At 41.7% G+C, this 24,211-nt stretch overlaps 1 protein-coding gene and 1 long non-coding RNA gene across 10 annotated transcripts in view; both read left to right on the plus strand.

Annotated features, from left to right (window-relative positions):
* septin9b (septin 9b) overlaps positions 1-15,597 on the plus strand; it is a gene marked incomplete at its 5' end in the record, with an annotated part of 119,678 nt that extends 104,081 nt beyond the window's left edge. For all 9 annotated transcript variants that reach the window (XM_079498126.1, XM_079498125.1, XM_079498124.1 and 6 more), the window contains 5 exons: positions 6,402-6,519; positions 10,451-10,546; positions 10,791-10,887; positions 13,223-13,274; positions 13,887-15,597. In XM_079498126.1, the coding sequence (XP_079354252.1) occupies positions 6,402-6,519; positions 10,451-10,546; positions 10,791-10,887; positions 13,223-13,274; positions 13,887-14,091 (568 nt within the window). In that variant the 3' untranslated portion in view covers positions 14,092-15,597. The remainder of the gene's footprint in view (positions 1-6,401; positions 6,520-10,450; positions 10,547-10,790; positions 10,888-13,222; positions 13,275-13,886) is intronic.
* A 904-nt stretch (positions 15,598-16,501) lies between these two features.
* The window catches only part of LOC306921056, a 64,102-nt gene continuing 56,392 nt past the window's right edge, over positions 16,502-24,211 (plus strand). Inside the window, exons 1-2 of the long non-coding RNA XR_013789733.1 lie at positions 16,502-16,807; positions 18,694-18,814. This is a non-coding gene — a long non-coding RNA (uncharacterized lncRNA). The remainder of the gene's footprint in view (positions 16,808-18,693; positions 18,815-24,211) is intronic.

Raw genomic sequence — 24,211 nt, forward strand, 5'->3', positions numbered from 1 at the left:
ACCCAGTTTACATCATTCCCGCAGTTTCTCCCACAGACATGGTCTCTGGGTCAGCTGGGAATCTCCCTTGTCTGTCTTGAGCTCGTTAACCACTTCCCTCTCCATCTATCTATCTTTTCCCCCCTCTCACGCTGTCTTTGGACCGCATGTGGAACCCATCGTGTCCTCTGAGACACTGAGGTATCACTTTAAGAGTCAGGTTTCACAGAGAGAGAAGCAGTCTTTTCACTACATGTAGTTGGCTTGGGAACAGTAAGCTATTGTGTGGTCAAGGTACTGTAGGAGGCACATACTGTATTAGGTCTGACTCTGAACAGGAGGTATTGCAGTGGTGAACGCACTGTTAAAAGTATACAGCACAAATGGCTTTATTTATTTTTTCAGTATTCTAATCGATTTCATAGTTTATACTACACTACTCGCCTAATTGAACTAGTAGTTTAACTACATACCTGTATTTAACCATGTTCAACCTGCCGCCCCTATTTGGGGCAGAAATGTTACAAATGGCAAAAATAGCAGATCTATAAGCTTACAAAGCATGGTGGTGCATTGTGAGCTTGCTATTTTCGCTACTTCTGCACACAAGTTCCAGAATTTCTAAAGTTGAGCTGTAAGGCCAGACTGCACCAATGCAACTAGTCGCAACTCCTTGCAACAAAACGGTTTAAAGGCCAGTCCGACTCCTCACCAATGCAACTCTGTGCAACTGCCATTGGGGATAATGGTTACAAGTACTGTAGTTGTAGTTGCAAGTAGTTGGATGTTACAATGAGTTGCATTGGTGTGGACTGGACTAAGCGTTAGCTTTTTTAGAAAAGGATGAATTGCGATTAGACTTTTATGCAAAACCAGACCAGTAGTGGTCCTAACCATCCACAAGATTAACTTTTCTCAATAGAAGACTATGAAGACCAACCTCTGCAGTGTTAATTTTATTGCGTAATCATACTCTACCATACAGATTGGTCAAAATAATGTTATATGTTAAATGCTATTAATGTTGGATTGCAAAGTGTTAAGTGATATTCACCGATAGCTCCACCATCAAACCTTAATTTTATTTTTGAGGGGCGATAGGCCCTCCTATGTCCAGCTTTTAGTGTGTGTGCAGACACAAACTTTGTCCTACAAACATTGACAATGAAGGGACAATTTTTAATGTTTGTGAGGACGTAACTTGTGATTGGCTGGAATGAGATGATGTACAGTATGATAAGAGCGCCTCTCACTTCACACGGGTGTGATTTATATATACTTTTTTCTTTTAATTTAGAGTAGCCAACTATTTTTTACCCTCCTTTCTCCACAATTTTGTTGTTATGCCAATCAATTCCTCCCCACACACATTACTGTGTTGTCACTGCTGTTGTAACCTACTGACTCACCTGCCAGTGAGGAGCCCCCACCAGGAGGACGTAGAGCCTTTGTCCTACTCCTCCCGTCTAACACTCCCTGCTGACAGGCTCTGCTCCCAGCCCGTAGGATTACATGCTGTAACAAATATCACCCTCCCTGCCCGGCTTCCCTCACCCAAACATTGGCCAATTGCGTTCGCACAGCCGCCTGACAATGCCGGATGCACCACGGTGGATTCAAAGTACCCACAACATCCGTGGTGATGTCCGGGAACTTTACCACTGCGCCACTAGTGCACCATTCAAGGACTAAATCTTCACTTATGCAAGCCGAAAGTAAAACACATCAAAATTAGTTCAAGCAACTTGCTACTAAACAAATATGTTAAGTAGCTTTAGTTTTGGTTTGGTTCAGCTGTAGTTCAACTTTTTCCAATGTTTAGTAATTTGTTGCTTTGAAAACTAGCTTTCCCCAACAACACTGCTCTCCTCACGTCAACAGTACCCTCTATATTACAGATGTAATTGTCCAGTAGAGATGCAAGATGCATTTCATGGTTGCAGGAATAATGGCTCATAGAACACTGGATAATATTGCATTGGAACGTTTATTTAACCATGGGCTGGAAAACCAGAATAGACCACTGACAAGTTTCTGGTCTGGTCCCACATGACAAGAGTTGGCTACCAGTACATTTTAATTGGCCTGAATTGAAGGGCCTAGCAGAAAAGGAAAAGTTCAGCCCTTGGTTGTAATGGATACTAAAAGAGAATGAGATCAATAGATTACATGCAACAATGTCCACACAAGATTTGCTAGAATAACAACGAAATAACAGTCTTTAGGGGAATGAAGATTGTCTGTCAACAGGGCACAACCCTGTGCACTGTATCTCGACATTGTGCATGTCTCTCTTTAAACACCCCCAGGTGGAGGCGATTTAGCTCATTTTCATTTTGCTCAGGAGGCACCCTTACCTAATGCCTATATAATATAAACCACACTGCTGCTGCTGCCTCATGAGTGATTAGGGTCATTTTCTCCAAGATGAATCTGTAATTTGTCACATTTATCAATAGTGATGAGGGCTGTGTCCTTACGTGCACTGTAGGACAAGACGGATAGACTTACACACACACACACACACACACACACACACACACACACACACACACACACACACACACACACACACACACACACACACACACACACACACACAAACAGCAAAGTTGGACTTTGTACATGTGTCTGCACACGTACGCAACTACGCATGCAGCTAGGATAGAAGTTCTGAGAGGTCTGAATATACAGTAGATTTGCAGACACACACACAGTGTCTCACACACACACACTCGGCAACAAATGTCTCCTTGCACTTTTATGCAACGGGTCATATTTCGTTGGACCAGTAACTCAACAGTTGTCCACTTCAGCATTCCTCCGCAGGGCATTCGGGGGACGAGTGGTGCATGGTGTGTGTGTGTGTGTGTGAGAGCATGTTCCACAGTTTGACAGACCCCCTCATCATCTCCTCATATCACTCCAGCTGCTTCTTAAGTGTGTGTGTGTGTGTGTGTGTGTGTGTGTGTGTGTGTGTGTGTGTCTGTGTCTGTGTCTGTGTGTGTGTGTGTGTGTGTGTGTGTGTGTGTGTGTGTGTGTGTGTGTGTGTGTGTGTGTGTGTGTGTGTGTGGTTGAGAGCCCTGTTGTTTGTTCAGTTCATTAGTTTGATCAAGCGCTGCTGTGTGTGTCACATAACATGATCCAAACCTCTCTCGGCCCTCTCTCTCTCCCTGCCAAATGGTTATGCTTTCCTCAATTTGCCCCCCCCCCCCCCTCTGTTTAGCCTGACGTGCCCTCTCTAAGCACGCTACAGCTATATGTTACATCCCGTATGCGGGTACACACACGTAACAGATACCTAGATGCATATATGCACAAATATTATCTACTGGCGGACGGTACAGGTGTAAGATGGGATGTAATGTTTTCCTTAACGCTACCCAGAACGTCAAGGTCAACATAGACATACTATTATGAGCTGTGGACTCATTTACATTGCAAGGGCTGGTGTTGAGATCTGACACCCAGTGCTTTAGAGGATAGATTATTAAGAGTTGGACAGACTCACATCCTCATGCACGACACACACACACACACACACACACACACACACACACACACACACACACACACACACACACACACACACACACACAAAGCGGGACACGCACACAAGCAGACAGACTAAAACAGCTAAATCCTTGTCCAGTCATACATTTGATCTTCCCATTGAATTGAGACTGGCTCATGGTCTACAGAGAATAATTCTGAAAGGCCGAAAGCTCCCTCCGTTATTCTCGTTCTCCTTAGCCACCCCCCTACCCCTTTTTCATTTCTCACACAAACATCTCCTCGATTTGAAAGGGCCTGTTACCAATTACACAGACACAATAAATGCCAAAGCCATGCTTGTGGACAGCTCCCTGCTTCTTCACCATATGGCTACCATCAAACAAACAGGCAGGGAAAAGATGGTGATATACTTCATTGCATATTCAGTAACACTGGTAGCCCATGTCAGCTAATATCAGTACAGATATCGGGTTTTATAGTATGTGGCTTTTTGTTTTGATTTATGAAGGCTTTGGCGTATTTTACATGTCCGTATTTTGCTCCAGGGTATCTCATGTTGTGTGTGTGTGTGTGTGTGGTTTGAGATAAGTAGTGCTCAACATAGGCACTCTTTTTTTTCCATATTTCAGTCAACCGCACTATTAACTTCTAGGTTGTCCTCTTGTTTCTTTGGTTACGATGAGAACAAGGGATCTGTCCAGACACTGTTGTAGTTTGAGTCCCTGGAAGCTGTAGATAGAGTAAGGGAGTGGTATGTTGTTGAGTGGCTGCCATTTTCTCCCACAGTGATGCTTTCAGAGAATATTCCATGAAGGCTTTTATGATTTGTAGATACATGGCTTCCATTTCCGCTTTAAAACGCCTGACCTTAACCTTTTTGTGCGGGAGCATTATCTATTACCACGCGTGTGCGTGCACGCGTGGCATGCTTGCGTGCACATGGTTTGTGCATGTTGTTCATGCAGAAGAACACATATGACCCATGTGTGTGTGTGTGCGGCTGTGCGCACTCGTGCATATGATGTATGACTCGGATGCACCTGAATTCACATGTAGTTGCATCTGTTCACGTCAAATGCAGTCAAATACCATGTCACACACGCACACTTAACATGTGTTTTGACATGTGTGACAAGGACCCCCCTCCCCCGCCCCCCCGACTAGCACTGTTTAGAGAGCAGTGAGAACAGGTACTTCGTGGAAACTGGACCACTAGTAGTACAGGCCAGGGCTTCAGTAATCCTAGTTTATTCTTTTTCATTTTTTTTTTTAACCACAGACAATCGAAGATGACTGCTGGAGAAAAGGGAATCTGCACAAATTTAAATTTTCAATCTACCGCATATTACTAGCTCGGTGTTCAAGCCCCCTGTTGTGTCTCGCCTTCCTTTTCCATGTTCTGCTGTGGTTATATAGGTCATGAAAAAGCAAAACAGCCTAAAGGGTTGGCAACATGAAGTTTGTAGTTAAAATTGTGAGTCCTGTTGCTAATCGCTGGTATCCGTGTTATAAAAGCAATAATACACTGGAAGCCAAGATTAATCATGATCATACAGGCAGATAATGTGACAAGGTCAATGTTATAGGCAGTGGTGGAAAGTAACTAAGTACTTTTGTAGCTTGTAGATCTGCTATTTTCAAAAGATTTTTATTTATTTTTTCATTTGAGATTTTTTTTAAACTTTTCGTACTTTATGTACATTTTGATGTCAATACTTTTGTACTTTTACTCAAGTACATTTTTAATTCAGGACTTTTACTTGTAACGGAGTAGTTCTACATTGAAGAATTGATACTTTTACTTAAGTAAAACAATTGAGTACTTTTTCCACCACTGGTTATAAACGGTGTGTAGTCATGGAATTACAATCAGAAGATATCTGAATTAATCTAAGATAAATACGAATGGACCAAGATTGCCCCCTAGTGGTTACTCTGTGTCACAACCTTCCTAACTCAGAAAACCCAAGAGGTTGTGATGTTTCACTCTCCTCCAATAGCCCCAGTATTATCTTTAATAGCATCAGATACACATACAGTAGTACTGAAAGATATTTCATTTGTTGGTGAATGAGCAACAAGAGGGGGGAAAAGTCCTTTCCCTGGTTTGTTGTACTGGCTCAGTAGGTGCCAGTGTTGATTTCATCGACTAAAACTAAGAAGAAAGATTTTCGTTGACTACCTTTTTCCACTGATGAAATATATTGGAAACTAAATGAAAAATAAGCTGTGATGACTAAGACTAAATATACTGACAATTTCGTCAACAAATAAAAACTAGACGGGAAGGGACTAGTGGACAAGAGATCCAGTATAAGTCATTTTACAATTGGTTGTATGCTGAAAATAGCCAATCTACAAGCTCACAACGCGTCGCATCATAATATAATGACATATAATGTCATTATATGATGACATGTAATGAGTATAAATATCTTGGTATTTGGATTGATGAGAGACTTACTTTTAAACACCATGTAGAGGTCCTTGCTCGTAAATTGCGACAGAAAATTGGCTTTTTGTATAGAAATAAGGCCAGCTTTCCTGTCATTAGCAGAAAGAGGGTAGTTGAGGCAGTGTTCCTGTCTGTCTTGGATTATGGAGACATAATCTATAGACATGCAGCAGCATCCACTCTTAAATCCCTAGACTCTGTTTATCACTCATCGATTCGATTTATTACGGGTGATAGCTATGGTACTCACCATTGTATCTTATATAACAAGGTTGGATGGTCTTCCCTGACAGAGAGACGAGAATTGCATTGGCAATGTTCTTGTATATTTACGTAAAAGCATACAAACATAACTACAATCTGTAAGAATTAAGTAGAAGCAAACGAATACAACCATAATGAACTGTAAGGAGTTGACCTAACAGTTTGTTGTACTGTGTGTCCTCTGCAGTCTGAGGCCCCTGGATGTTGAGTTCATGAGACGTCTCAGTAAGGTTGTCAACATCGTACCTGTCATCGCCAAAGCTGACACACTCACTCTAGAGGAGAGGGATTTCTTCAAACAGACGGTGAGAGGTGTGTGTGTGTGTGTGTGTGTGTGTGTGTGTGTGTGTGTGTGTGTGTGTGTGTGTGTGTGTGTGTGTGTGTGTGTGTGTGTGTGTGTGTGTGTGTGTGTGTGTGTGTGTGTGTGTGTGTGTGTGTGTGTGTGTGTGTGTGTGTGTGTGTGTGTGTGTGTGTGTGAATATTGTTGCTGTATATTTTAACATTTTGTGTTTTTTCGTAAATGAATGCCCTGCTGGCTACTTGATCACACTACCACGTCACACAAAAGTAGCAGATCTACGTGCGTTTTGAGCTTGTCCGTCTTCTACTTTTGATGCTTTTGAATTTGAATCCTGAAAAGTAAGTTTTGGACGGTTTCCACCGGACAGAGACGATTATGCTCTTCGTGTGTCTGCATTCGCATTTCATACATGTGTTTGCTTGCACTCAATCCATTACCTTCCCAGTTGTAACAGACTGCTGAAGGTCTTTAAATTGAGCTTAAAATACAGAGGAATAACATGTTTACAGGCTGAATAGTGAGCAGGAAAGCACGCTCGCGCGCTCTCTCACACTCACTGGTTGGTACCATATAAAGCAGTGCCAGACATCACAAACAAAAGACATCTGGATAAAGCCACGGTGCACCCATCCTGGGAAGTGGCATGTCGTCTCAATAGCCATAACACGTCGAAAGTCATGTTTGGTTCAGAAGGAAGCATTTAAGACCCTTTTTTATGTATTTATTTACAGTACAGCGTTTCAGAAGGGGAAACTTCTGCCCAATGGAGCACACTAGACTGTCATTACCAGATAATTACTGGGTGAAAAGGCGAGACTGTAGCGGACGTCAGCCAAGTTCTCAGCCATTCTCTAGTCTACCCAGTGGTATAATAACCACTTAAACCCTATATGGTTGACCGGAGTTCCTCAGGGCCCTATACTAGTAACCTTTCGGTTTTCGCTCTACATTAAATATCTTTGCTGAAAATAGCCGATCGTTTTCCCTTGAATACCGATGTTTGTGTTTATCCCATTTAAATCCGGGAAAGCAACTGTCATTTTCGATTTTAGTGTTGGCTATTCAAAAGCCAATAGCCAGATACAAGCTTGTACATCTGCTATTTTTGAAAAACATATTTCTTGAAAGTGTGAGAACTACTGATTTAGGAGACATTTGTAGAATCGGCCTCAGGTCTTAATGGGTTAAGTGAATAAAGACCTCATGCGGAAATGCAGGAAGTTCAGCAGCGAAGACACACCTAGTGACTTGTCTTTGTACAGTAATTATAACACAGTTGATGTTCCCAATAGTAGAATTACGATAAACAACTGCTATGCTAGTGTTTGGGCTACCTTCCTAAAGTTTGTATTTTAAATTGTGGGTGAATTTACTCAGTCAATATGTCCATGAAGCAGAGGTTTTGGACTGTTGAAGGTTCTGCTGTCCAGCCCGCTTAAATGGACAAGAATTCAACATTTTTCAAATCCATGTAAAAAAAGAAACTATGCAGTAAACAATATTTAAAACTGTGAGCACCAGACGTGGCCAGTGTTGTTGGCCATGGCTGGTGAAAGTGTGTATTGTACTTAAAACGTATCCATTTATCCTAAATGGGAAGGAATATTTTGTGGGCTAATAGTCCTATGCTGTAACTCTCACAGCCTCATGTCCTCATCGTCACTTTCCCCTCCGCTACATGTGGTGTCCCTGCTGGACTGGGTATAAATCATCTGCTATAATATAATATATCGTTGCTGTGTTGGGCAAAAACCTTGTATCTACATGTTTCAGCTTTTGTAATTTGATGTCGTACAATATTGTCGCACAAAATTAAGGTGGTGTGTGTCTATAGTGTAGCCTATATGTGCCTGTGTGTCTGTCTGTGGGTTTTATTTATTTATTAAAATTGTCTTTTGAACTCTGTTTGGCAACAACACACACTCCATGAGGGGAAGACCACCACAATCCTTCGTTCCCATCGCTCGTTTCGTATCTCTCGCTTCATGGTTCCGGCCTCGTGTGGCAGCTTTATTAATTCTAGAGTTGAGAAAGCACGCTGGGTAGAGTGGGGGCTTTGACTACCGTTTCCCTCGACGACGGCAATGCCGTCCTGTAAGAACAAAATTGGGAGTGGACCAAAGCCGGGCAGAGAATGTGGGCCACGGGCTTATAGCAGTGTTGCTTTGGTTGGCCACACACGCTATGTAGGGCCCTGAAGATTATTGACTTAAAAAACCTCCTGCCAAACTTTTATTTTTTCCTTGCTGTTCCTCTGCTTGCAAGTGGACATGTGAAAGGAACCAGAGTTATTTTATTTTATTAGAGGTCTGCCCCATGTCTGTCCAGCTGTGTGCCTCTGCTCATGTTCCCCTCGCTGACCGTTGATGTGGCTTCTTTTCTTTTGTCTTTGTTTTTGGTTAAATGTCATCCTATATAATGTAACCCTGTCCCTGAGAAAGTTTCCAGGGATAAACAATAATGCCTTTGATCGTGGACCAAATCGTCAAAGTAGTAATTGTGCAGCAGAACAGTCATTCATTTAGAGCACATCACTCCAGAAAAGGCCATTTGCCTCTTTCTGTGACGCTCTGTCTGTAAATAAGTAATTATAAAGACATACTCTATAGTGGATATAGGGCGGCCATTTTATAAGCCATAACTATGTCTGGCTGTGTTTTCGTAGTGGTGGTTAACCTCCACATTATCTCCATGTCAAGGAGATTAGGAGTCGCTTAGCGTCGGCACCGCCAGCCCCAACAGCATGACAGTGTTTATTGAAGTCGTTGAGTGGGCTAGTGGCCTCTGTTCAATAATAGGGTCCTCCATCCTTCCCAACTTAGATGTCTGTGTCACTGTGTGTATACAGTACATGATTTCAATAATGGCAGCTGTGTGTGTGTGTGTGTGTGTGTGTGTGTGTGTGTGTGTGTGTGTGTGTGTGTGTGTGTGTGTGTGTGTGTGTGTGTGTGTGTGTGTGTGTGTGTGTGTGTGTGTGTGTGTGTGTGTGTGTGTGTGTGTGTGTGTGTGTGTGTGTGTGTGTGTGTGTGTGTGTGTGTGTGTGTGTGTGTGTGTGGGCGGGCGGGCGGGCGGGCGGGCGGGCGTGCGGGTGTGTGAGAGGCATTGACTTGGTATTTGGCTTTAAGCCAGCCCTGAGATGATGAATGAAGAAAGGCTTTGGTCCTGATTGATTGTTACAGTGTGTGTCTGAGCAACTTCCCTTCCTCTGTCTCCAAGAGTGATTATAGCAACCTTTGTATGTGGGTAATATGGAGTTGTTATGGTATAGAAAAGGAAGCTGCAAAACCACTCTGTCTCCACGTCCTCATTTGTAAACCTTTTGAAGACATTTTCAGCTGTAGGAGGAGAAATGATCGTCAAGGATCTGGAATTTTAGGTATCCGTAACGATGCAGCCACAATAATTTACATATTATTTGCCTGGAATTGCTGGATTGTAACTATGGGTCCGACTCCTAGACTATGGGTCCATCTTCACCACTTCAAGAGGCTTTATTTGTCACTCACTTTAATTCACACATACATGTTGGTGTAGGATGTTCCACAGACTGTTCTAACAGTCTGGTTTTTTTGCCATGCTTTTAATCTCTGTAGCACTTTGAGATTTGTAAGAATGTAAAGCGCTTTATAAATAAAATGAATTATTATTATTATTATTATTAATATAACAAGATGATAATGATAATACTGGATATTAATAATAATAAGAAAAAAGATAACATCAAGTTGGCAATTGTCCAGATAAGAAAGACTGGCATAAAAACTCTTTAGCCCTATATACCTCATAGTACTCAAGAAATAAAGAAAATCTACAAGCTCCCAACGTGTTGCACTGAGATGCATTGTGAGCTTGTAGATCAGCTGTTTTTGAAAATGTTCCCAAAATAGGGGCGCTATGGCTAAATGTTGTCAAATGTATCCATAATCCCCATGCAGATTAGGGAAGAGTTGAGAGCCAATGGAATTGACGTGTACCCTCAGAAGGAGTTTGACGAAGATGCAGAGGACAGGATGATCAATGACAAAATCAGGGTGAGTTCAATGTAAACCACCACAGTATGATGGCCACACACATACCATGAGTGTATTATAATTGTAATAAAATAATGAAACTTAATTCTCAGTACACCCAGCCCCCTTCAGAGATGAACGACTAACGCAAGACCTGACAACAAAGCTTTTGTGTGTGCGTGTGTGCGTGTGCGTGTGCGTGTGCGCGCGTGCGTGTGTGTGTGTGTGTGTGTGTGTGTGTGTGTGTGTCATACTCACTCAACAGGAGATGATCCCTTTTGCTGTGGTGGGAAGCGACCAGGAGTACCAGGTCAACGGAAAGCGAATTCTGGGCAGGAAAACAAAGTGGGGCACCATAGAGGGTAAAACACCTACACTTTACAGACACACACAGTCACACGTGCGTACACACAAAGGCACAGAGTCACAAACGGGCACAGCTGGTCATGGATTTTCCTACCAAACAGACAATGGAAAACGGGTCACCGTTTCCGATCAGATTTACCTTTGCCTGACTTACAGTACTGAGCCCAGATTAAACATGTGCAAATGTAGCTACTGCTGCCAGAATATGTTCGAGTCCAGTCAGCTGATTTAAAGCGTCTGTCGTTATACAACCGTGCATGTGTTTATCATGTCCATGTTTGATTGGGGTTATGATATAATGCGGGGAGACGTGTCAGTGAGCTCACTCCACATACACACATACACATACGTATACACATACACATACACATACACATACACATACACATACACATACACATACACATACACACACACACTCTGTCAGTAACTTTTTATACACTGTCTTATGTTGGTTGGACTATGCTGAGCTCTCGTGCTGCCAAGAAGAGAGGTTCATGGGGGGGGGGGTGGTTATGGGTGTCCTTGCCTCATCTAGGGATGAGTGGAGTGTGTTTTCCTACGCCGAAGGGTTATGGTAGCGAGGGAACGATTGGAAGGGCAAACAGCGGTGCTTGTGGAAGTCTGGACAGAGGAATGTCGTGAAGTCTGGAGCACTGGATCCTCCTTCACAGAATATGCACTTGAGCCCTCCTTTTTTATATCTGATGAACACCGTTTCTTTCTTTTTTTCTGCTGTTATATAGATTGCATTATCAAATAAATTTGAAGTGAATTAATACATGAATTAATTAGAATTGTAGCTGTAGGCTGATGTAGGCTGTAGCCTACTTGCTGTCGTACGTGACATGTATCCTATGAACTGCACAGAAGCTTGTGTCTTGCAACTGCTAAAATTAAAAGGAAGTCTAATTGTAATCCTCCAGGGAGGGTAAACGTACAGACAGGAAAAAAGACATTCTTATGGAGTATACCGAGCAATTGTTCTGACCGTGGGGTCCGTCTGGGGACCCCCAGGGGTATTTGAAGGCGTTCCAGGGGGTCTCTGGATAAATGATTGATAGTTGGGAACTAAATGGACACTGAGATTTGACATGGAAATGGTTCTATTTGTGCAACAAAAACATTTACAGTGAAGTTTTGGGCTTTCAGAGATAAAGCAAATAACAAATGGGGTTAGTGGCCTAATGCATATAAACCTCTGTGTGAGTATAAATGGAATATATTTGCTCGTCCGACATAACTTTTCACGTTGAGGTGCAGAGTGCACCTCAACACTGTACGATAAGTTGAAAATGTGTGGGAAATGTAGTGTTCTCTGGCTGAGGGAACAATGGCTCCTTTCTAGCAAGCCTAGGAAGTGGTTCACACAGGCAATGAGGTGAGAGGAGGAGGGATTTGGGCTTGTCATCACTGACAATAAATTAAGCCACAGAGGAATCCTCTGGATGTGTAGTTCTTAAAACAAGGTCTGTGTTACAACTGGGCAAAGGACATTTCATTTCATCCAGTTAAATTAACACTGAAGATGTGTGTGTGTGTATTTCAGTCTATAGCTAACCATGTATGCATATAAATAATACACAGTTTATGTTTCAGGGTCTCTTAATGTGTCCTGGACTCCTGGTGGGTTGGGGGCGGGTATGGTTTATTTTTGCTAGTTAACTGAGGAGTGCTCTCCCTCTCTCCGCCACTAATCAACACTCCCAGACCCAGCTGTTAGTTACCCTGCTCTTCTCCTCTCCCTAACGCTCGAGGAGAATTTAATTTCCTGCCCTTGGATTTCAAAGCGTTGCATAAATAGTATTCCTTTTTTTAACGTTTATGGACTTGACATAATCTATAATTCAAACACGTGTTTGCCCTACCAGAGGGAGGCACCAGCGGCTTGTCACAGGGACTTAGTTAAAATGTCTCATTTACGTTCTTCAATATAGGGGTGGGGGCGGGCGGCGGTTGAGATGTATTAAATTACTGGGAAGTGGAAGAAGGTATTATCTTGACTTAAGAAAATTGCTGCAGATGTCAAGTTGGAGAATGTCCTTCAGCTGACTTTAGTACAAATCTGCCACCTGGTGGTGGGAGATGGAATAACGTGAGTGTGTTGGTTGGTGTATGCAGTGAAGGATGGTTTCATTTCAGTGTGCAATATCAAGTGGTGTATGTGCCTACTGTTCTGATTCTGAACAATAGTTTCTCTTTTTATATATTAAATCAAAGGCAATAATATGTGCCTGTTTTGCATGCATTATGTCCTAAATGTGGAGATTATGTGGAGGTTTTCTTTCATATAGTTTAATTTGACAAAGGTTCCTTTCTCTTTTTTTGCAGTTGAGAATATTGCACACTGTGAGTTTGCTTACCTTCGAGACCTTCTCATCAGGTGAGTTTAACATCTTGTTATAGAATATAGAATTCTTAGGTGCTAATGTCTTTGTTTCTGATGTTATTAGACAAACTTTTGATGGTTTCACTGGGAGTCTAGTCCTCAAAGTCCTAGTCCTGCAAAGCAGATCTGTGTTTTTATTGTTTATCCGCTAAGCCTGGATGACACTTAAAACTAAAACTAATGCTTGTATGTAAGTTGTCTTGCAAGGAAGATCCTCATTTATATGATCTGTTTATCTATACTTTGTGTGAAAATGGACATAATACACCCACCCAATAACGCATAATAATTTCATTTTTTTGTTTTGTTTCACACATTAGGCAATCATGTATTAAAGGGAAATTTCACCCTTTTTGCAAAAAATATATGTTAATGATGTTTATCAGATTTAGAACACTTTCCTGGGGGTCTTTGTGTGTAATATGTGGTTTTAGATATTTTGGCAGTGAGCCCAGTGTCTCTGATGTCATGGACACTGGGCTCACTAACTTCTTGGACTACATGTTGTCTCAGTAAGCCAGCCCAACCCCTATCCACTAGGGGGATAGGTGCACCAAAGCATTATGGGAATTTCGGTCCTCTAACAATGTGCCCTTATCTTTTCAGAACACACATGCAGAACATCAAGGACATCACAGGCAGCATCCACTACGAGATGTACCGAGTTCGCCGGTTAAATGAGTCCAATGCCGACCCCAACTCTCAGCCGCCCACTGGCCAGCCTAGTGGTCCTCCCAAGGCTAATGGTCAGCCCAATGCAGTTCCCAGTGTGCAAGCCAACGGGGTTGCTGCTCTGTCCCACGAGATGTAGAGAGATCTGTGTGCATGGGCCAGATAACTGAGTCGTAATATCAGAAAATGGAACAAATGCAAAGGTTTCAGTCTGCTTCATACTAGTGTGATTACATGTGAATGCATATTGTACATGCTCCCACATCCATCTTCATACGCACGCACGCATGCACACACACACACACATGCACACACACACACACACAGTGAGATTACCGTTGCTATAAACTGCCTAAACCACAGCTTTTCAAAGTGTTGAAGTTGCATACACCAAATCATGCTAGATGTGTACAAAAAGCGGGAGATCCTCATTTGACCAAGAGCTGGAACCTATCGAGCCAGGTGATCAAAATGAAGTATGGCACATCAGACGATAATAGATTGAAGTCAAACGAGTAGGTATTTCAGTGACTTCTATTTTGTCTTGTCGTGTATAGTAATGTGTAGATGCTAGAGTCGGCTATCTAGTTTAGTCTTATAGTATTATGGAGGGAGAGAAGACATCGACACATCTGCACTGCAAAATAAAACAAAAACATCTGCAGTGTGGAGCAGCTGTTAAAAATGACAAACCCTGTTCTCTGTTATGTTTTTTTTAACGACCCAAATCCCCTTTTACGTAATGCCAATATGTTGTGTTGTATCAGCCTCAGTCCTACTGTGCATTTTACATGGCTCATTTACTATTGTATTTTTATTGCTGTTGTAAAATTGTGTTGTTGATTATGAGGATGGGGTGAATGTGTGGAGCTGCCATGCCATTGCATTAATCCATTCTCATTCTCAATCAATTTTCTTGACTGTAAACCAAATGTATTTTTTGTTGTTCTAAAAGAGAAGCACATACAGAATAGATTTATGGGTAGGTATTTATGTGTACTTTTTCGTGTAATCAAATTCATTTCAGTAATGATTTTACAACCATGGACTTTTCAAAGAATCTTTCAGGTCTTACAGTAAATAGTGATGGTGTTCGGGCAGCATATTTTGTTTTATTCATTCATATAATATACTGTATTCTTAAAGGCTAGGCTACAATGTAAATAGCTTCCAAGGACCTTTCCTCCTAGTAATGTTCCATAAGTAGCCTGTACCGGTCATTGATATATTGAAACTTGTATGAATGAATGATTGCAATGTGATGAATCCATCCAATTAATAGTTATAATATTCTTAATCCTATGGTGTTACTTTAGAAGAGGGTGAACCTTTTACCACTGAGTGTATGGATTTGTGCCACCAAAAACCACCACCTTTAAGTTTATATTTGGGTTGATATGTTTCAGGAAATACAGTGTTGCATTCAATCATTCCGCTGACACTCGCGCACAAAAACGGGTTTAAAAAGCAAGATTCAAAAGCCAAGAAAGATGATTATTGTGGTCTCTGACTTAAAGAAAATTACTAATGGGATTACAGTTTGTTTACTGTTGTATAGTTTTGTGTAATTTGTTATGGTATTATAGAATAAGGTTTATCTTTGGTATATCTCAAAGAAAATAAAGATCGATATTTTTATTGTTAACAGTTTGTCGTCTTCATTGTAAACTCTTTTGAAACTTTTTTATATATTATTATTATTGGCAGATTGCCATGTAGCCAGAAAAACGGAACTATCCATTATACAATAGTTTGTAGGCTGGTTTAAAAGACCAGTGATTCTCAAATTCTCAAACTCAAGGGCCCCCAAATTGATAGCCTATGCATTTTACTGCAGGCAAGATTTTATGCCAGGCACCCCCCATAAGCAAAGTTAAATGTTTCAAAATATTTCACAAATGCAATACAACCTGTGATACATTTGTGACCGGTTTTTTTTGGGACCTCATTTTTCTTGTCTTTTTATGCTACTGCATAAGCCTATTAGGCTAGTTAACACATTTTTCTTGGGACCGCCTGGAACCCCTGCAAGGACCACTAAGGGCCCTGTACCCAACTTTGAAAACCACATGTCTAGAGCTTGTTTTAGCTCAAAACCCAAAAGAGAAAGACATTTTGCATGGTACCCAAACTAGTGAAAATAGCAGATCTACTGTAAGCTCACAACTTGTCGCTTTATGCTGTGTTGTGCCTGTGTTGTGAGCTTGTAGATCAGCTATATTCACTTTTTTAACGTAACAAATGTGAAAACTGAATATTTGTGGGAAAATTTTACCTACACAAATATATGGCCACTATTGGGGTGAGGACTGTCGTATGAAAAGGTCTGTGAATAAATATAAAATAAGCTATAATTTAAATAAAATATTTTTTATAATGGTGAGCAGACGGTCATGTGGCCCACTAATCCAGTCCTCGCGTTCAAAGAAGCTATACATGCTTTGGTCCAGTCAGGTTCCAGTGCTTATGCTCGCATCATGGCAAAACGATTGACACGTCATACGACGAGGTCTAAATCAATCAGGGGCCAGACTTGGCCAATTAAAGATCTCCACTCCACACAGAGGACACGTCTCTTCATCCAACCAGGAAAGTTAGGAAACTCAACCATAACTCTATGCAGGAAACCCGACTGAAGAGTGCAGATTTGTTTACATAGAAATTATTGAATTTTTAAGCATTTGGATGGAATTATTTGTATATAATTTCAGCAAATGTTGCTCGGTAGGTCTTAGTAGGCCTATAGCCTCCTAGGCTAACGTTAGCTCAAACAATCAAACTTGTGAACTGGAATTAAGCACTTCGGGCCAGCAGCATGTTATAACATAAACAATGAAGAGAAGAAATGTCAAGAGGTAGGCTAAAAAGCTGTCATAACCTACCATGTGAAAGCTATGCATATCCCTGAGTCATTTACCATAGCCTATTCATTTATTATATAGCCTACTAGCCTATGCTCAAACATTCTCCCCATGGTTAATAGATTGTTTCCCCCCTGGGATAATTTATTTTAACTCCATACTCCATTAGTGATAATACTAATGCAATTATTATTGTCTCCACCAGGCCGAAGGCATGGGGAGAGAGTATGTTTTGCACTCCGTCCGTATGTGAGTGTGTTACTGTCCGTCTGTTATCTCCGGCACCGTTAACCCGGTCGATGCCACATTTTGCACACACACTCCCTGGATGCCAACGATGAACCTCTGCCCCACATTTTCCAGAACGGCCTGTTATAGCGCCACCAGGAGGCTGACTTTTGTAAAACACATTTTTTGATATTACTCCAGATTGCAGCATGCAATTTACGTGAAATCTTTCACAGACTTTTCTACTAGGCTGAGGAATATATCCCACCCTTTTCACATTGGCCTCTTATAGCGCCACCAACAGGTGGATTTTTGCAAAACACATTTTTGGAACAAAATGCCTCAAATCATCCAATTGCCATCCAAGGCATATAAGAAGAAATTGCACCCTTTTCACATTGGCCTATTATAGCGCCACCAGAAGGCCACAACCTCACCTGCCCGAGGGGCACTTTATCTAGTTATTATTATTATTATTATTATTACCAGCAAGACGCCTGAGGGCGAGAAGCGTGCACACATCCGCCTAGGGCCCTAGGTGACAGCAGACTGCTGGGTGAGCGCTGGCGCTTTGGAATGGGGGGTCAGATCAACATGGAATGAATTCTGTACTGGCCATATATGGAGCGTGTCTTGAGTCTACAGGGTTTGATCTGGTCAGATCAACATGGAATGTCAGAACAGTTCAGCTCCATATATGTAGATCTTCAGATCTAAGGGTGGCAGTGGGGGCAGTGTCTTAAGAGTACAGGGTTCGATGAGGGCCAAGTTAGGGCCGGGCCTTAATATTCAGTCCTGATGAGAACTCTAGTGTTGCAGGGGGGGCAGTGTCTTGAGTGTACAGGGTCTGATGAGGGCCCAAGTAGGGCCGGATCTTAAAGGGATAGTTCAGATTTTTTGAACGTAAGCTGTATGAAATACTTGCCATATAGTGGTTGCAACTGTATTAATTGATTGCCCGAGTCCCGTGGTGGGAGTTCTGCTCTGGTTTTGGTGAATATTAAGTACAGTAGTCATTTTGTGGAGGGCACAGGGGGGCACGCATTCAATTGTTGACCTAATTCTACCATATAGTGCAACTTTCATTCATTTTTGACCCCTCTATCACACGGAACAATTTTTTTTGTGTCCTTATCACTACGCCCGAAAAATAGTTCAATGTGATAGAGGGGTCAAAGTTGAACGAAAGTTGTGCTAATATTTTAGAAATAGGTCAACAATACAAATGATGCTAGTTTTGTGAATTAATTCACTTTTAATGCGTGGCCCCCTGTGCCACCCACAAAATGACCGGAACTACTTAATATTGACCAAAACCAGAGCAGAACTCCCACCACGGGACTCGGGCAATCAATTAATACAGTTATACAGCTGGGCGCAACTGCACTCATACCTTTGGGGCGCGTCTAGAGTTTGAATGGACAGGCATCAGTCAAAACGGAGACATCGAAGAGGAAGGACGGGTGGGGAGGATTAACAAAGTACATTTTGATGCCAATACTTTATTTGTTAATACCGAACTTGTATTTGTAACAGACTACAATAGGGTATTGATACTTTTACTTAAGTAAAAAGTGTGAGTACTATGGTCTGATATGTTGACAATTCAGTGTTTGTCTGATGTTACTATCGCCTTTTCCATTTTCATACAGCAGCAGCTCCTGCTTTGCCTTTTCCTGTCATCCTTTCCCTGGCTGGACTGACTCATTGGACTGAAACCGGCACTACATTGTAGCAAGGCGTTGTGCTGCTGTGACATTGACAAACATGAAGGTGAGAGATAATGAAAACTGTGACGCTAACTATCTGTCTGACACTTATCTAACTTTGTCTGCTCGGTACAGTACCTAAACGGCTAGCCATCTGCAAAGACAAACAGACAGAGCCTGAAGCGTGAAGGTGAGAGATAATGATAATTGTGACACTGTTCCTATAGAATGCTATACACTGTAGATCTGCTGACTGCTCCATGCAGCCTACTGTATAGTGTATACCAGCCTTGTTTGAAACACAGGGCAGATACCAAAAATAAATGAAATTAAATTAAATGATTACTATATTTACCCAGGGTATCTGGGCTAAGCTCAAGAACTTGTTTCCAGCCAGGCCCTGCTCATAGAACCCATTTCATCGTAGTGGTTCAATGCCTTGTTCAAGGGCACTTCAGCGGTGGTAATTTTAACGTGTCGGACAGCTGATTCGAACTGGCCGCTCCGCTATCCGTTCGGCCACCCCTGCCACTAAAGGAGATGCAGCTAGGAGTAACTAACAAATAATACTAATAATACTAATAATAAATAGTATATACTGTAGCCCAAAAAGAAAAAAGCTATACTCAATATACACAATGAGGCATGTAATACAGAGATGCGTGATATAATCCAAAGATGTCATACTATCGTCTTTCGTTTCATACTATCGGGTTTTTTCTCCACAACAGGAGAGAATAGAATAATTAAACATAAAGGCTTTCTACATTTAATTTATGGGGTTTGCAGCTGTTCTTGGGTTTGTAATGTGTCCCCGACATGGACATGATACTTAATTGCTATAAGCTGCAATCAGGTTCCGTTTTCCAAGCTAGTGTCAATAAGGGGTCTACGTCCTTGATCCCTAATAATAATAGAGTAAGTAAGTATTAATGCATTGGAATGTATATGAATAGAGTACCAGTATATGTATACGAGAAATCTTGCTTATTGGCCCGATTGGACTGCCTGGGAATTAGTGTGGCACACACACACACACACAGTCAGTCAGTCAGTCAGTCAGTCAGTCAGTCAGTCAGTCAGTCAGTCAGTCAGTCAGTCAGTCAGTCACATTCATTTATTAGTTTAGATCAGGGGTGCCCACACATTTATGACTAGATCTACTTTCAAAATGACGAGCTCAACAAGATCTGCCCACTGAAAAAATAATTGTACCATTGCTGAAAATAGTTTAAATATATAATGTACCTGGGGGGGAATAGTGGAATAGTGAGGGGGGTGAAATTATGACAGGCAGTTTCTGCTGTCAAAATATGACCCCCCAGTATTTAACGCCCAATGCATTCTCAATGGCAATAGCACAAACTTTGGCATGCTACTAGTCCTACATACTTACACCTAGAAACCCCATTCAAACCTATTTAGGTTCATCTTACGGTGGACATGTTTGCCTGAAAAGGAATCTTTGAAATGTTTCATAGTTTTAGAAATATAGTGCTTTCAAATTTGAGAAATTTACAATGGGGCTGGCAGATATTGGCACGTCAAAAAATCACTTTCACCTAGAAACTACATTCACACATTTTATAATTCAGCTTACTGTGGAGACACATGCTGGAACTTTTTACTTTGAAATGATTTGTAGTTTCTGAGTTATTTAACTTAAACGCCCAATGTATTCTCAATGGCAATAGCACAAACTTTGGCATGCTACTAGTCCTACAATGTAGGACTAGATGAAGGCTGCAGATTTAATCAGTGTTTTCTGGATAAGCTGTCAAAAGAGTCAACAATAAAGAGGCATTGCTTTTTCAAATTCAGTATTTATTTTTTAAATGTTTATTTTTTGCGGCTTTCGCCTTTATTTTATTATTTTATAGAGAGACAGACAGTAGGCTGACAGGAAATGGGGGAGAGAGATGGGGGAGTGACATGCAGTAAAGGCCGTCGGGATCGGGAGTCGAGCCCGGCCCCGCGGCACACTGCCAGGCTCGGGCTACCGGCCAAGGTGCCTGGACCGCTGAGCCACGGCCCAGGCCCAAATTCAGTATTTATTATGCCTTTTTCAGAAAGGACAGCATTTGAACTTGTTTACATAGACAATAGCATAGCAATTGCACCGCTTCAGGTGGACAAATTTGTGGTTTTGCATCAATTTGCTAATACTAATACAGTAAGTACAGTATATTCACTAGCATGATTACCAGTTCAAAAATAACCTTTTCTATACACAGATATTGTACTGTGAATAATCAATATCTTAAGTATTCCCAGCAGTACCTGTAATAAATAATTGGTAAACTGTGTTAACTACGCTACTTCTCGCAACCTTCTCTACCCCTTTATTCTTTGCCTTTTACAAAAGTTTCAGGAGATGCTAATACGTTGGAGCCCTTTGGGAGAGGCATTGAGCAAACTGCATTGTGGCTGAATGCAAATTCTTTTGTTTGAAGGCACTTTTGTGTGGGACTGGATCGGGATTTATATACAGTCAAGGGCCAGGATCTTTTTATAGCTGTTGTTAAATGGTGAAGCTTAGCATTCAAAATGGCTGTTCAGCCTTTGTCTCACCTTTTCACAGTGACTGTTTCCCTCCCTCTTCTCCATATACTGTAGACCAGTGGTTCCCAAACTGTGGTGCGTGCAGGGTACCTGTATGTGGGGGGATGAGCATGGGGAGGGGGTTATGCACGTGCACGTGATTTTTGATCATGTTTTTGACCTAAATTGAACACAATCAACAGCCAGTTAAGGCAGGGGTTCTCAACGTTTTTGGCCGGGGACCCCCGGAAATGCTTTGGCAATGTCTCGGGACCCCGCCCCGCCCCGACCCCCAATATAAATTGACTGCTACAATAACCTTAAACCATTTTGGGCGGGAACCCCTTTTGGTGTTTTAAGCATTGTTATAATTTAGCTATTGAAAAATAGCAGATCTACAAGCTCATAGCGCGCCACTCGGTGGCGCGCTATGAGCTTGTAGATCTGCGAAAAATCGTGAAAATATATATATATATATATATTATTTTTTTTGAAAACAATTTGGGGACCCCCTAAAATAATTTGGCGACCCCCCGAGGGGTCGCGACCCACGGGTTGAGAACCCCTGAGTTAAGGGTCAGCGGGTCTGGCGGCCACCCGTCAGAACACAATACAGTACAGTAGGCATATACAGTAGGTAATTATAACATTTGCAGTAGCGATGGGAACTATCGTTCATTTCAGTGAACCGGATCATTGTTTGGTCCCAACGACCCAGTCAGCAGCAGCCAGTCACTCGAGTCAGTCATTCAATCGTTCACGTTGACATGTTCCATACTCAACAGCGGAACACCACTTGACGCCGTACCTTTATTCACTTCAGGCTATGGGATTGTCCCTGGGAGGGATGGGATTGTCAGTAGGTTAGCACAGTTAGCATCGGATATTTGCGCTCGTAGCGGCAAAATACGGCATTAATCGAATCGAATATCTTAGTTACAATGAAACTGAGTTGTGTTTTTTTAAGGGTAACTGTTACGTTTTGGCAGAGTCAAGATGACCCGCGTTGTCCCACAGTCACCAAGCCCCTTGTGTCCCATCTATGATGCCTTCTCCCCCGGGCATAATTTCAGGTTTACGTCCCATGTCTGTCCAGACCACCAGAGCTCCATAGCGATTATCACAATTCAAATAAATAAGCGTAAATAAACCATTCCACATGAACAATGTTCGTAAAACTAAGAGATGTGAGGGGAAATATATATTTTATATCCACAAATAAAATACATTTTCGATGTGACATCATCAAAATATTAACATCATTGATTAACTCCATTCCTTTTTCCTGCCATTAATTCCATTCTGGTTATATTTCATAAATGCAATCTGGGGTCCAGACTCACGTTTCTGTCTAATTTATTGTAGGTTGCAAGGTTTATTAGACTTGTTTTATGTGTGAATAAAAGTTTGACCCTCTTTTGACATTGATCTGTGCATCACCACCTAGTAATTTGCAGTGTTTATACCAATTTACTCTATACTAACTAATCGTGTTATTAATTTTATGCTATTAATTCCATTTTACTACGCCTACTCAACTCCTAACTCCCATATATATATATAAGAACTAGCCCAATCTATTGTGTGTTGAACAAATAGCTGTGATTGGCTGGATGGTCGTTCAATTGATTGATTGAAGTATTTATTAACAGTATGCAGAATGGGTACATTTCAACAAAAGCACAACTCAATAAAAAAACTATACTACAATACAAACGGTGGACGACACCATAAAGCATTACACTTGTTTACAATAGGGTCCACCATTTTCAATTCATCAGGACATTGTGAGAGAGAGAGAGAGAGAGAGAGAGAGAGAGAGAGATCCACAGTCGGAGAGACAGAGAAAGCTCATCCACTTGCTAACCTCACTACTTACCCCCTCTCACCTATTATTTGCCAGAGCACCTCTTCTTTTCAGAGGGACCTTTCATGCAGAAAGAAAGAATGAGAGACTTGAAGAAAGTGTGAATTATTAATTCTTGACAGCTTAATGGGAGTTTTTGGCATTTTCGTAATAGCTGTAGCTTGCCCTTTTCTCCACTGTGCTATTCACAGCCCTGTGAATCATCAAACCAACAAGCAGTTGGGTAGGCTGAATAATATTAGGCTGCTGTGAACCACGTGTCCACCACCTGTTTTCTGCTTGTATATTGTTTATTAATTCCATCACGTGTGTCATCTCAGTATGTTCATGTAAGATGCACTTAACTGAACTCTCAGCATATTGCTTTTTCATGCACTATGTCTGTCATTCACAGACAGAAAATTACTCTTAAATGCTTTATACACTACTGCAGCCACTGCTCACGTGGCCTTAGCTATTATTCTCTACTATATAAAGCTCAGCGTGTCTCTGTCTCCTTCATGCTGCCCAGACTTGAGTCCAAACAAACGATTGCACCTTGCTGTGGAGCACATTATGTATTATTGTGGACTCTTTCTTGCACGTGTTAACCTACTGAAAGCCATTTAGACCTGTTCAACCTGGTGTTATACCTTTCCATTTAGACCTGTTCAACCTATACGAGTATACCTTTCAATCTGGGACAGCATCTGTGTCATTTCAGATGTTGCTATATATATAGCAATATTTGTATTTATTTTATGTGACGTTTTTCAGAAAACTGTTAGGATTTAGAAGGTGTTTTTAGAATCGGCCTCCGGTCTAAATCTATCTATAAATGCACCACGTCATTGTCTGTGTGTACGGTTGTAATCCATGTAAGTCGAGAACCGTTCGCCCCACCGACTTCAAATTTGATACACACGTTCCACACCCCCACAGGGAGTGCAGTGCCCGGTGTCGAGTCGGTCGGACCCACGGTTGTCCGGAATCACCACAAACAGCCTCTGCCCAGGCTCTGGACAGGGCCCCAGAGCTGGCCTGGAGCTGTCCTGTTCTGACATCATTCTGACA

This window comes from Electrona antarctica (genome assembly GCF_951216825.1).
Source record: "Electrona antarctica genome assembly, chromosome: 4".
NCBI lineage: Eukaryota > Metazoa > Chordata > Actinopteri > Myctophiformes > Myctophidae > Electrona > Electrona antarctica.